The sequence below is a fragment of the Amaranthus tricolor genome, chromosome 9, assembly GCF_026212465.1.
Source record: "Amaranthus tricolor cultivar Red isolate AtriRed21 chromosome 9, ASM2621246v1, whole genome shotgun sequence".
Classification (NCBI taxonomy): Eukaryota; Viridiplantae; Streptophyta; class Magnoliopsida; order Caryophyllales; family Amaranthaceae; genus Amaranthus; species Amaranthus tricolor.
The window spans coordinates 11,527,485-11,539,980 of record NC_080055.1 but is presented as its reverse complement, the minus strand read 5'-3'; the positions used below and the strand labels follow the sequence as shown (position 1 = coordinate 11,539,980).

General features: G+C 32.5%; 1 protein-coding gene across 3 annotated transcripts; it reads right to left on the bottom strand.

The window, feature by feature from the left end:
- Positions 1 to 5,344: 5,344 nt before the first annotated feature.
- Positions 5,345 to 12,346, bottom strand: LOC130824031 (ribonuclease 3-like protein 2). 3 transcript variants are annotated; one of them, XM_057688896.1, is made up of 4 exons: positions 11,847 to 12,346; positions 8,155 to 8,331; positions 7,695 to 8,056; positions 5,345 to 5,898 (listed from the first exon to the last, which is right to left on the bottom strand). In XM_057688896.1, the coding sequence occupies exons 1-4, from the start codon at positions 12,222 to 12,224 to the stop codon at positions 5,724 to 5,726; spliced, it is 1,092 nt and encodes a 363-aa protein (XP_057544879.1). In that variant the 5' UTR covers positions 12,225 to 12,346; the 3' UTR covers positions 5,345 to 5,723. The 3 variants fall into 3 exon arrangements, with proteins under 3 accessions (XP_057544879.1, XP_057544880.1, XP_057544881.1); XM_057688897.1 differs by having other exon boundaries at positions 8,155 to 8,310; XM_057688898.1 differs by lacking the exon at positions 8,155 to 8,331.
- Between the last annotated feature and the right edge of the window lie 150 nt (positions 12,347 to 12,496).

Sequence of the window (12,496 nt, the reverse complement as noted above, 5' to 3'; positions counted from 1 at the left end):
AACTCAATGGTATATGGTGAATTAAAACATTTTTTGTGGTATATGGTGAATTTCGAAGAAACTCAGTGGTATATCATGAAATATCCGTATAATTTATTATGGTATGTATATGAAATAACAAAGAACATTTCAACTGTCAAATTACCCTAAGCCCATAATCTTTTAAATTTAATTGGGTATTATTGTGGATCAAACAAGAGAACTAATATCAAAACACGAGTCTAATTAATACTTTTTCCGTTTTGAAATACTCGCTACAAACGATTTTTGACACTATATATTATACAAGCTTATTTTATACATTACGGCTAATATGTAAGAAAAAATATAGTCAAGTGCAATCTTATTTGAATCATCTAATCACATACTTTTATAATACTAAGTTTTATAACTTTTAGATGTGAATAATTTGATATATGAATGATCAAAATAACACATTAGATTACGTAAAAAGTCAAATATAGCAAGTATATTGAAACGGAGAAAATAGAATAGCATAAACCTCTCATTAGTTGAAAAAATGAAATAGATAAGATAATATATTAAAAAAGCACAAAATAAAACAAAAAAACCAACTTATTTCGAAAAATAAGCATCTAATTTCCAAACCTAAGGTTTGGTGCTATTCGCAGTTACTAACTGCGAACATGTGCTTAATTTTTTAAAAACGCAAACAAGCTGTTCGTAGTTAGTAACTGCGAACAAGCCTGTTAACTTGCTTGACCCTGTTCGCAGTTAGTAACTGCGAACACTATCAGCAGCTGCAGCCCAAATTTAAAACCCTAAATTATTAAAACTCGACATTCCCCTTTCAAAAACCACTCTTGGAATACCTCTGTATTTGTAATCGTTGATAATAAATTTATGTTGAATTTTAGGCATCATTCTCCCTAATTATTGAGTCGTTTTTGTTTGATGTATTTGCAATAGAGACATCATCATAAGTTTTTACAAATGTATGTTCCAGGTAGGATGAATCATCGCCAAAAGTTCGAGCGTTCGTAAGTAAAAGCTTGGAGATTATGATAAACTAAATAAACATATATATATATATATATATATATATATATATATATATATATATATATATATATATATATATATATATATATATATATACACACACACACACACACACACACACACATATATATATATATATATATACACATATATATGTATATGTATATATATATATATATATATATATATATATATATATATATATATATATATATATATATATATATATATATATATATATATATATGTATATGTATATGTATATGTATATATATATATATATATATATATATATATATATATATATATATATATATATATATATATATATATATATATAGATATATATATATATATATATATATATGTATATATGTATATACATATATTGGGTTGCAGCAGGTTTAATTGATCCTGGTAGAATCCTAGACCGGTCCCTGTGTGTTTGCGCGTTCGGCGCACACAATTCCACCGTGATCCATATGCAACATCTGGTGGAGGTTGTTGCGGAGGAGCAGCTTCACCACGACCAACACTTCTGTAAGGTTGGCCGATCAGAATATGCTCCCAGTCTTAACTTCGAAAACACCTCTTCTATAGTCAAATGCGATTATCTCATGAAAGTTTGCCTTCTCGATGTTTCTATTGATAATTTTGGTGGCATGCGATGTGTACATGTGTCCTCCAAGTAACCATGCACTAGCACGTTTGCGTCTTTGAACGAAATAATCGTTTACCCGATAGAAGGTGAATTCAACTAGTGTTGTCAAAGGTAAGAAACGTACACCCTTCATCACATAGTTGAAAACTTCAGCGAAGTTCGTGTTAGTAATGCCATACCTTTGGCCTCCATCATGACACAACAACCACTTAGACATCTCACTCACGTCATCAATCCAGAAAACTGTCTCTTGTTTTGCAGTCCCAATTGCCTTCAAGCCACTCATTAACTTAGCTTGTTGTCTTTGCTCAGCAGTTCTACCGAACAACTTCTTCAGCTGAACATTACCCATAGCACGATTAAGGACATGTTCTCTTCGTCTGATCTGATTGGATCTGATCTGAATTTACTAAGGTCTGATCTGATCTGATCTGATCTGGTCTGATTCAGTCTGATCTGATTTGAATCTTTCTGATCTGATCTGATCTGGTCTGATCTGATCTGGTCTGTTCTGATCTGGTCTGATCTGGTCTGGTCTGATCTGATCTGGTCTGTTCTGATCTGGTCTGATCTGGTCTGGTCTGATCTGAAACTTTCTGATCTGATCTGAATAGTTATAATGATTATTATTATTATTATTATTATTATTATTATTATTATTATTATTATTATTATTATTATCATAATAATAATATAATAATAATAATAATAATAATAATAATAATAATAATAATAATATAATAATAATAATAATAATAATAATAATAATAATAATAATAATAATAATAATAATAATAATAATAATAATAATAATAACAATAATAATAATAATAATAACAATAATAATAATAATAATGGTATGGTTTGATCTGATCTGCTCTGGTCTGATCTGCTCTGGTCTGATCTGGTCTGATCTGGTCTGATCTGGTCTGAAACTTTCTGATCTGATCTGAATAGTTCTGATCTGATCTGATCTGATCTGGTCTGATCTGATCTGATCTGGTCTGATCTGATCTGATCTGATCTCAATAAGAATAAGTAATAAGTCAAAAAAATAAGTTGAAGAGAACACCTTCTAAAGTTGTTAAGCAAGTGACGTAAGAAAAACCTATGATGGGCATAAGGTGGTTGCCACTCCGGCTCTTCCATGGTTGCTAAAATACCCGCGTGTCTATCAAAAATAACGCATAAACCCATCCTTTGTGTGACATACTAGAAATACAAGCCATGAACCACGACTATGCACCTATACACTTCTTCTCAACCAAGGCAAAAGCTAATGGAAAGATTCCTTTATCACCATCTTGGGCAATAGCAGTCAATAAGGTATGACAATACTTACCATACAAGTGTGTGTCGTCAATGGCGATAATAGGTTTACAATGATTGAAGCCCTCAATGCAAGAAAAGCCCAAAAGACACGTTGGAAGGTTCTAATATTAGGTCGCACATATACATCTGCGTCATTGTTTTCCTTAAAAAACCACTCAACTACTAAGCCCGGGTTAGAATGTTGCAAAGCTTTTAAAAAGTGTGGAAGGAGAGAGTAAGAACCTTCCCAAGTTCCATATATGAACAACAACGCTTGTTGCTTAGCACAACACGGTCGCTTATAGTTCACTTCTATACCAAAACGATTTTTAACCATCTGCCTAACGACAGATACCTTAATTCATGGATCTTTGGCAACACAGTCTCTAATCACATTGTTAATGACAGAAGATGTCAAGTGAATGTGTCCATCAGAGACAATGTCACTACCCAAAACACAAGACCCATGCTTGCCATTGTACGTAACAATACGCCATGAAGATGAATATGAATCGAGCGTAGCCGTAAGTCTCCACGAACAGCCCCACTTACACTTCAAGGTATGGACGATTTGGTTTGAAGTCTCCGTTCTATACTCCACATTTCTACGAATATGATACACTCTTATAGCTTCCAACAAAGTTTCCTTACTATCGAACATCATACCATTCTCCAACTCCTCTTCTTCGGTGTAAGTGGTATCATAAGCCCAAGTCTTCCAGGAGTTGTCCTCCTCATACTCATCTAGGGGTGGACATAGGGCATAGGGTGTAGGAGCAACAACTGTAGGAATGTTGCCTAAGGTCATATCATTTGCTAGGGCATCCTCATCGACATCCACATCATCCTCAAAAGGATCATCAACGAGCTCATTACTCTCATTACCATCATCCCAAGGTCTCATCTCATCACTTGCTCCAAACTTAACCACTACATCACTTGAAACTTAATTCGGAGGGGGTTAGGAAGGAGTACAAGATGGGGAAAGAATAAAAGGATTTTGAGTTTCTTGAGTTGATATGGGCATAGGCGTAGGATAGGGATTAGAAGCACCTACATTCCCTAAGGGTACTTCTTCTACGTATAACTCCAAAGAGGGTATTTGGGTAGACTTTGAATGCTCCCACATAGCATCTATAGCCTCATCATCCTCAACCGGAAAGGCTAGCAATTCTCCACTCATGTCATATTTAAAGCTTATATTTATGGTACTTCTAGTGGGGTCCAATCCAATCTTAGAACATATAAAATGTTTAAAGTGATTCAAATCCATGTTCCAGTTGGATGTAAACAACGTACGTCTACCCCAACATAATGAACTTTGCCACTACTTTCTCGAATAGATTCATTCCAAAAACATACTATAGTGACACGAAATGATGTCATTTTTACATGAATACAAGCAAAATCAACATCACCATCAACTTCATGCCAATACAATTACATTATATTCATTTGATTATAATCTTTTTGATATATAAAGTAATAAAGTACATAATGTAACTAAGTTCATACATATATAATGTACATAAAATTCAACTAATATATCAAATAATAACAACATCAAAATTTCTAAAAATATATAATGTACATAAAATTCAAATAATAAATCAATTAATAAGCTCATAAATAATATTTCTAATAACAACATTAAAATTTCTAATAATATATAATGTGCATAATATTCAACTAATTCAATATGCTCATCAACAACAATACTTCAAAAAACAACAAAATAAAGCTATTAAAACAATTAAACATTATCTTGATCAATTGTGGATGAATAAAAAGAGTGTAGATTTTAGAACTAGTGACCTACATTTGAGTAAATAAAACAAACTTCATTAAAACCCTAAAAAACGATAAATATAGTAAAAAAAACGCATAAAAGTGTACCTTTGCGCAAATTAGAGTATCCTAGACTAAATTTGAAGTATCAAATTGAGAGAGAAATGTAAGAATTGATGGATTGAAGGTAGTCCAAGAGTGATTTTTAAAAGGGAATGTCGAGTTCCCCAAGTTAGGGTTTTAAATTTGGGGGAATGTCGAGTGCACAAAACCTCAGGTTTAGAATTTAGACGCTTACTTTTGAAAATAAGTTAATTTTTGTCTTATTTATAATTTAGCTTATCCATTTCAAATTTTCTCCTTAGTTGCCATGACTTGAGCACCATGGAAAATGGATAACTCAAGTTGAGCATTATTTCATTTGCTAGTTTGGAGTAGACTCCAGTCTACAGAACAAATCTAATGTTCTCCGTATGCTAAATATAGCACAAATCATACGCCTAGATCTTGCTCGACAAGCATAATCTGATGTTGAGTTCATACGAAATCAGGTAGAGGGGATGAAACAATAAAAAATTCTTAAATAGATATCAGTTTCGTTAACTAAACAATATGCTTATTTGGTTTTTCTATGCATGAAATAAAAAGGGACTTAAAAATCGTTAAACAAAGTTCGAAAAATATACATTGAATTTATAAGAGACAATTTACTCAACTCGAAGGGCTTGGCAGAGTGTATAGAGACAAAACAAAGAGGCCCATTACCCTGTTACAGTTAGGAGAAGGAAATATAGCAGTATTGTGTCTCGCGCCTGTAGCACCAAACATCTGCGGTAAACACACGAGAAACACGAGTACTCCTATATTTCCTCCACTTAAATGCAACAGACGAATGGGCCAAACAATCAGTACATCATTATCAACATAACGATGAAATGTGTCACATATAGATGGGCTTTAGAAGACTATGAATCATCAAGGAGGCAGCCGAATTCTCAGCCTCCTTGATTCTTGATTTCTCATCCCCCAACATCCAGAGCTTCACATCTACTGTTTCAATCTCGACAGAGCATATGAACTTCTTGTCATGAGCTAGCCCCACTTCTTTTTCAACCCTGCAAGTAGATGCTAATAGTTATACAACACAAAAAGAATAAAACCAATTAGCTCAAAAACTAATCAAGATTCTAATTTTCAAGTACCCAAATGTGGAGAATTACAAAACTGAAATATGGTGTTTGTTAAAACACAATTTTTCTCGAGCACACAAAGCAAAGAAAACAAGAGTTGAAAAGGGACACAATAAATATGTGATTGAATAAAATTGTTTGGGAAATTGTAGTAATTTTGGAGGTTCCAATTTTGAATGCCTTGATTTTATCCACCATCGCTTAACCCCTCCATTACAACTCCAAAGATTCAAACTTACGCTTCCATACACCCACAACCTCACCTCAAAAATCAATAACTTTAAGCTTTGATACAAATTATAATAAAATTGAAGGGTAAGTTAAGGCTTCAAGCGACAAACATCAATCAACTACAAGTCTACAACAACAAAAGCAAGTCTACATTAGTAATTTAGTTACCATTCCTCAACCAAGAAAACTTCTCATTAGTGTGTATTAATATATTATATCAACAAGTTTAGACCATAAACACTTGTTTACCAAGTATTACCTCTCTAATCCCCACAAATTGGGGTACTCAACTAGCTTTAAAAGCTCTCATATAAGCTAACCTCAAGCCATCTTGGAGGCAACACACATTCTTTTATCACACTTAAGCCTGTTATAGGCCCCACCAAAGATAAGGGTTTTCAAGAAAACCCACTTCAACTTTGTCAAAACACATGAACTCAGACAAGCATTTAATTTGCTTGTCCGAGCAGTGCCTTTAGAACAAGCACCTCAAACCATATCTGCTTGTTCGAGCACATGTTTTTCTTGTTCAATCCCATATGTCGTTCGTTCGAGCCCATATGTTGCTTGTTTGATTCTAGGTTTCTCGTTTGACAACTAAGCTTTCACGTTCAACCTCTTCTACTACCATGAAATAATTAGGCTTAATTCTTATAATTGAACTTGTTCAAATATTATATAAAAGCATATTTAGGACTGCCTTTCTTTTATAAATTAATACAAGACCACAGTGCAAAAACAAGGCCACATCACGGTATCGTAAAGGTTTATGAGTTTGATGCGACCAAAATATTTGCCATATTGACTGCGAAATCAACCGCATTGTCCGCAATATCCGTTTTGCGAGTATTTTTTCTATGTAAAAAACATAAGAAATCTCACTCACGAAAAGAACGTTTTGGCTTTATAGGACAGAATGACATAGGACGATTTTACAAGGGTCTTCAATTCCTTAAATGAGCTACCACAAGCTCTAATTTTTGGCTTACATGTCTTAGTTAAAAAAAAAAGGAAAAAAAGGTTTAATATCTTTTTCGGTCTACATGCCGAAAAATAGGCGAATAAGTACTTGCTTCGATCAGATTTTCGAAACAGTTATCCCATAGGAATAATTGCGACGTCTGTTTTTTGAAAAAAAATCATTATGATGGGTAAAAACGACGTTAAAGTGCTAAAACACAAGGGCACAATTGTTAATTAGGAAAGTCAAAGGTGATTAGAATTGGTCAACAAAAGTCAAAGGTGATTAGTAATGGTCAACGGTCATTTAAGCTAGTCAAAGGTCATGTGGGTTGGTTAACGGTCACTTGGCTTGAATAGTAGTCACTTTGATACTTTCGAGGCTGTAATTCGCAAAAAAAAAAAAGAAAATCAATATTGTAATTCGCAAAAGCCCTAAACTTGAAGATTGTAATCGCAATTGATTTAAAAAAAAATTAAAAATCTAGCACTACAAACTCCAAAGTCCAATCAAAGAGATCAAGACATACCTGTACGTTGGCTTAGGCCATTTCTTTTTGCAACATAGCTCATGTAACTTTTGCTTAGCAGCTTCTATCTCATTCTTGTCATCAACTCTATATATAATATCCTTGTGGTTGATAGCAGATTTGTTAAGCTTCTCTAGTGCCTCCTTAGAGGCGTTAAGCTTGGCTATATCTTTCTGATCAGACATTCCAGTTGCGATGAGCTTTCCATCCATATAAATACTACAAATGTTCTTGTCAACCTTCCTGCATTGCCTAAATTCAACTTTTTTTCCTTGCTTTTGGCATAACTCATAAAGCATTGTCACAGGTTGCAGCGGCAAAGTCTCAAGAGTAACAATTGGCTCCAGAAAACTTCTAATAATCTGAAATATACAGCAAGAATAAAATAAAAATATAGAAATACAGCCATCAGCATCAATCAAATAAAATTCAATGGAAGATTAAAATGTTGTCAACGAACCTGCCAAAGAAACTTTAAATTAAAATCACAGTCAACATAAATAGCTGCTACAACAGATTCTACAATGTCGGCCAAAACCTTTGGAGCTTTTACTGCGCCACCATAAACAGCAGCAATTTCGTCTTCTGCTTGCACAGTAAGTGCAAATTCTCTAACCTTCAAATACACGAGTGAAACCTAAATATCATGATATTATTTATATTTGTTGACGTTGTTGAATGAGTTCCTACAGCACATTGTGTTTTCAACTGTGGTCAATCATCACATTCTAGCGTAACCAAGAAGTCTACAACCTATTTCCTAATATTTAATCACTAATTCTTAAATGAGATGGTATCATGGTGAGAGCATTTTTATTGTCTGACCTAATGTACATTTATCGTCTAAAATTAATCACTTACAGCATCAAAGTGATCACTAATTATTTTAAAATGATCACTTATAACCTTAAATTGATTACTTACAGTCTTAAAATGAACAATTAGATAAATAAGTTAATTAATATGGGGTGAGACGGTCTCATCAAAAGCGAGCTGTTATTTAATTTGTTTCAACAGAAGATTACACAGGGAAAAACAATGCCAAAGGTGGTGTGATCTATGTTAGCTAATTCAGAAACAAATATATCTCCAGCAGTCCAGCACTATTTGATAAAAACTATACTTGTTTTTGACCCATGATTATGTGAGATTTAATTTTATTAAAAGCATTGGATTATCAATTATGTCCAACAGTTACTAGCTAATACTTATCTTTTACGATAGACTTTGACATCAGATATCAATGCATCATTTGTTCTTATCATTATATGTAATTTTAACAGCTTTTATCAAGAAATCTATATTAGCAAACTAAGGAGGTTTCTCATCAAACTTTCTATCCATCCACCCAAATAGTTAAAACTACCGGTGTCTAAACATCTTAACAGGTACTTTCTCTGGCCTAAATGTTTATTCCATGCTCCACCTCAAATGCTCTTACAAATTCAAGTCAAATGCAGCAAACATATGCGCCAGACAAAGACAAAAGCTCTCAAAAATTTGACAGTAAGAAACCTAATAGGGACACACTAAGCATAATGTTTGTTTAATAATTGTGTGTGCAAACCTTCAAATTTCACTTAATATTTGATAATCCTCTAAGCTCAAACTTCACACAGTGGACAGAGTCATGTCAAAAAAGAGGTCCAGTACTTCATATAGTATTTGGAATTTTAAACAAATACCCCCTCTTTCCCATTGCTACACTGTAATTTTAAGGACAGAACTTATGAGGAGCATCATAGCAATCTCAGTGGGAAGGTTTTACACCTAGAATTATAGCTCAATCTCTTTTTTCAGCCACTATAACAAGAATTTCTTAATAACCTTTTCACTAAAAAATATATCAATATTTTATACAACTAACATACCGCAATTTCTGAATAAAATAGAAAAGCTGTCAGTTTGAAGTTTTACAAGAGAAACATAAAAGTATTTGAAATAAACTAATAAGCAAATATCCATGTCAGATTTCTAGAAATTTAGTAGATGTTATAAGTTCACCCTAAATAAGCTAGCTTCCTCAAAAATCTAGCTTAGTTATGTACTTATGTATATTATAATTTATACATCACACAAAGAATGATTTAAACCTAAATGCCAATTTAGCATTCATATTGGAATTGGTTTGATACACTAGTCATAACGGAAGGCAATATTCTTTTTGCAACTTCAACGATCCTTAGCCTTTAAACTACATGCAATCATGGCCGTTCCTAAGATTTGATGGACCCTCGGCAAAACGAAAGAATGCACCTAAATTCAGTTAGAGTCGTATAAATGACAAATTGTTAAAAGATGGACGGAGAAAAAATGGAAATTAAATTGGTCGGCACATTTTTTATTACGGAAACTTCATAGAAGCTTGGTGAGCTATGTTCAATACCAGGACGACAATGACACACACATATATAGCACATGTAAGACAATTTTTACAAAAATAATCCTAATATCTTATTTATATACTCAAATGAAGTACCTCATGTATAAATATTGCACATTTGCACTCAACAAAATAATTTGCTATAAAAGTAATATATAGGACGAAGAATTGTTTATTTTTTATTTGTAATTCTACTAAATGCTTATAATTTATATATGTTTTTAACATGCATATTAGCATACTCATATCCCTTTTTAAAAAAAATTTAATGTCATGTGTCAATGTCTACATTTATTTTTTTACCCAAATCTATGCAAATTAAAAAAAAAAAAATTTACTTCTATATTATATTCATTCTATCCCTATGAGTACAACAAGCTTTTCCATTTTAGCTCGTCTTGTATGAGAACGCCTCACCCTGAGATGGGTCATATAATTAGCACATTTTTATAAATGATCACTTTAAAATTGTAAGTGATCACTTTAACACACAAAATGTAAATGGGCCAGTCTAATAAGAATAATCTCACCATGAGACCAACGCATTTAAGAATTTGTATTTATATTTTGGTTCATCTAAATTTTGAACCATTTTTATTTTAGATGTTGCCCACATTCTTTAAATTTCATCCATAAGCTCATTCTCTCATGTCAATTACATACTAGTAGTATAAAAACATTCTTTTTATCTCACTTAATTTGAACCAAATTTTAATATAGGATTGTCCCATTTAATTTGTACAATTTCCTCTTTTAATAAAATTATCTACATTCTTTGATCTCACCCACAAAATCATTTCACTCTTTTAATCTATCTACTCATTTGTTGACCCCTCAAAAATACCAATTGGAAATACAATTATTATTTAAATCTCTATGAGAAAGTACAAATCAAATGAAATGAAGGGATAAAAATTTTCATTATTTCACTCTTCATCCTATACGTCTCATGCTTTAGCTGGTAATCCTTTCATTAGTAAGAATTATAACAAAGCCCATATGTCTCATACAAGAGGAGTTGTTTTATATTAGATAAGAATTAAGATTACTAAAAATGGGCCTCTCATGATTCAGCCAATTTTGAATTTCAAAAAAAAAAAAAAATCCTCTCTTTCTTCTCATTCAGGATGTTTCGTCTTAGTGATCTAGTTTCCCGTTTCCATTGTCGTGACCGATTCTCTATCCAATAAAATAGGAATATTTTTTTTCTATATCTATATAAGGGCTTTTAATAAAAAATCAGCAATTTTATTGATAGTGACCTACGTGCTACCAATCCACAAATTCCAATTTTCTCCTTCCTTTTTTTGAGTCTCTTGCAGAGAATTACTCAACGAAACAACGAATTAAGATCCTCCATTCCAAAACGAAATTCTAAATTTATACTTTTGCAATTTCTTGTACTAATCGATTAACTATATTAAAATGGAAAATTTCCTTATAAAAAAAGTGGAAATTTAAGATATTAATGAATATAAAAGTGGGATTTTTAATAATAGTATAAAGGTAGGATTTTTTTATTTTCCTAAATATATTTTTTAAAAGTAAAAGGTGGGTAATCAAAAAAAACAGAGGAAATAAATTCCAAACTAATACTAAAAAGAAAGACAAAAATTTATTTTAAAAAAACAAAAAACTACAAACTGGAAAAGATAAAAAGCGCACCAAATTTACAGAATATAAAAATAATTAGGATTTTGCAATGAAATCAATTATATTATATACTACATATATCAAAACAAATCGTTCACATTAACAGAAAATAATACCTTAGCATCAAGAGCAAGAGCATTATGACGAACATAACGATAAAGACCATGACGAACAGCAACACGAGCGAGTTTTTCTGTACTGATATTCGCGGCACGAAGAAGAGACAGAATACCTTGATCAACATCCGGATACCCCAAAAACACGAAGTTCGCAAAAGCAAGTCCTAAAACGGCGTCGCCTACGAATTCAAGTCGTTGATACGACACTGAATCAATGCACGATGGATGTGTCAATGCATCTTCTAGAAGCTTCTTGTTGTTAAATGTGTACCCTAGTATATCTTCCACTGCTGAAACGCAGGTATCCGTGTCGTTTGGAGATGGAACATAGTTTTGCGAGATTGTTAGAGCGCCGTTGTCGGTTGAGATCGACATTGAAGTAATGGATTTTTGGAGAATAATTTTCTTCTTCGATTTTTCGAATATGTTGATGAAGATTGGAGAGCAAATGTGATATTGGATTTGGACGAGAGAAAAAGAACTACTTCTATTAGGGTTTGGTGATAAAGAATTTGGGGTTTTGTACGGGTATTATTATTCATTGTGACCGTTAATGAAATTATGATTTTGCCCCTAGATTTAAAATTTGCTTAAAAATTAGAATCGATTTATTATGACTAACGAAAGAGACTATAAATCGAATCGGA

Coding starts and splice junctions, on each gene's coding strand:
- LOC130824031 (XM_057688896.1), bottom strand. CDS start 12,224: ATGTCGATCTCAACCGACAACGGCGCTCTAACAATCTCGCAAAACTAT. Junction 8,332..11,846: donor CTCTTGCTCTTGATGCTAAG/GTATTATTTTCT, acceptor CATGATATTTAG/GTTTCACTCGTGTATTTGAA. Junction 5,899..7,694: donor TGGCCTAAGCCAACGTACAG/GTATGTCTTGAT, acceptor ATCTACTTGCAG/GGTTGAAAAAGAAGTGGGGC.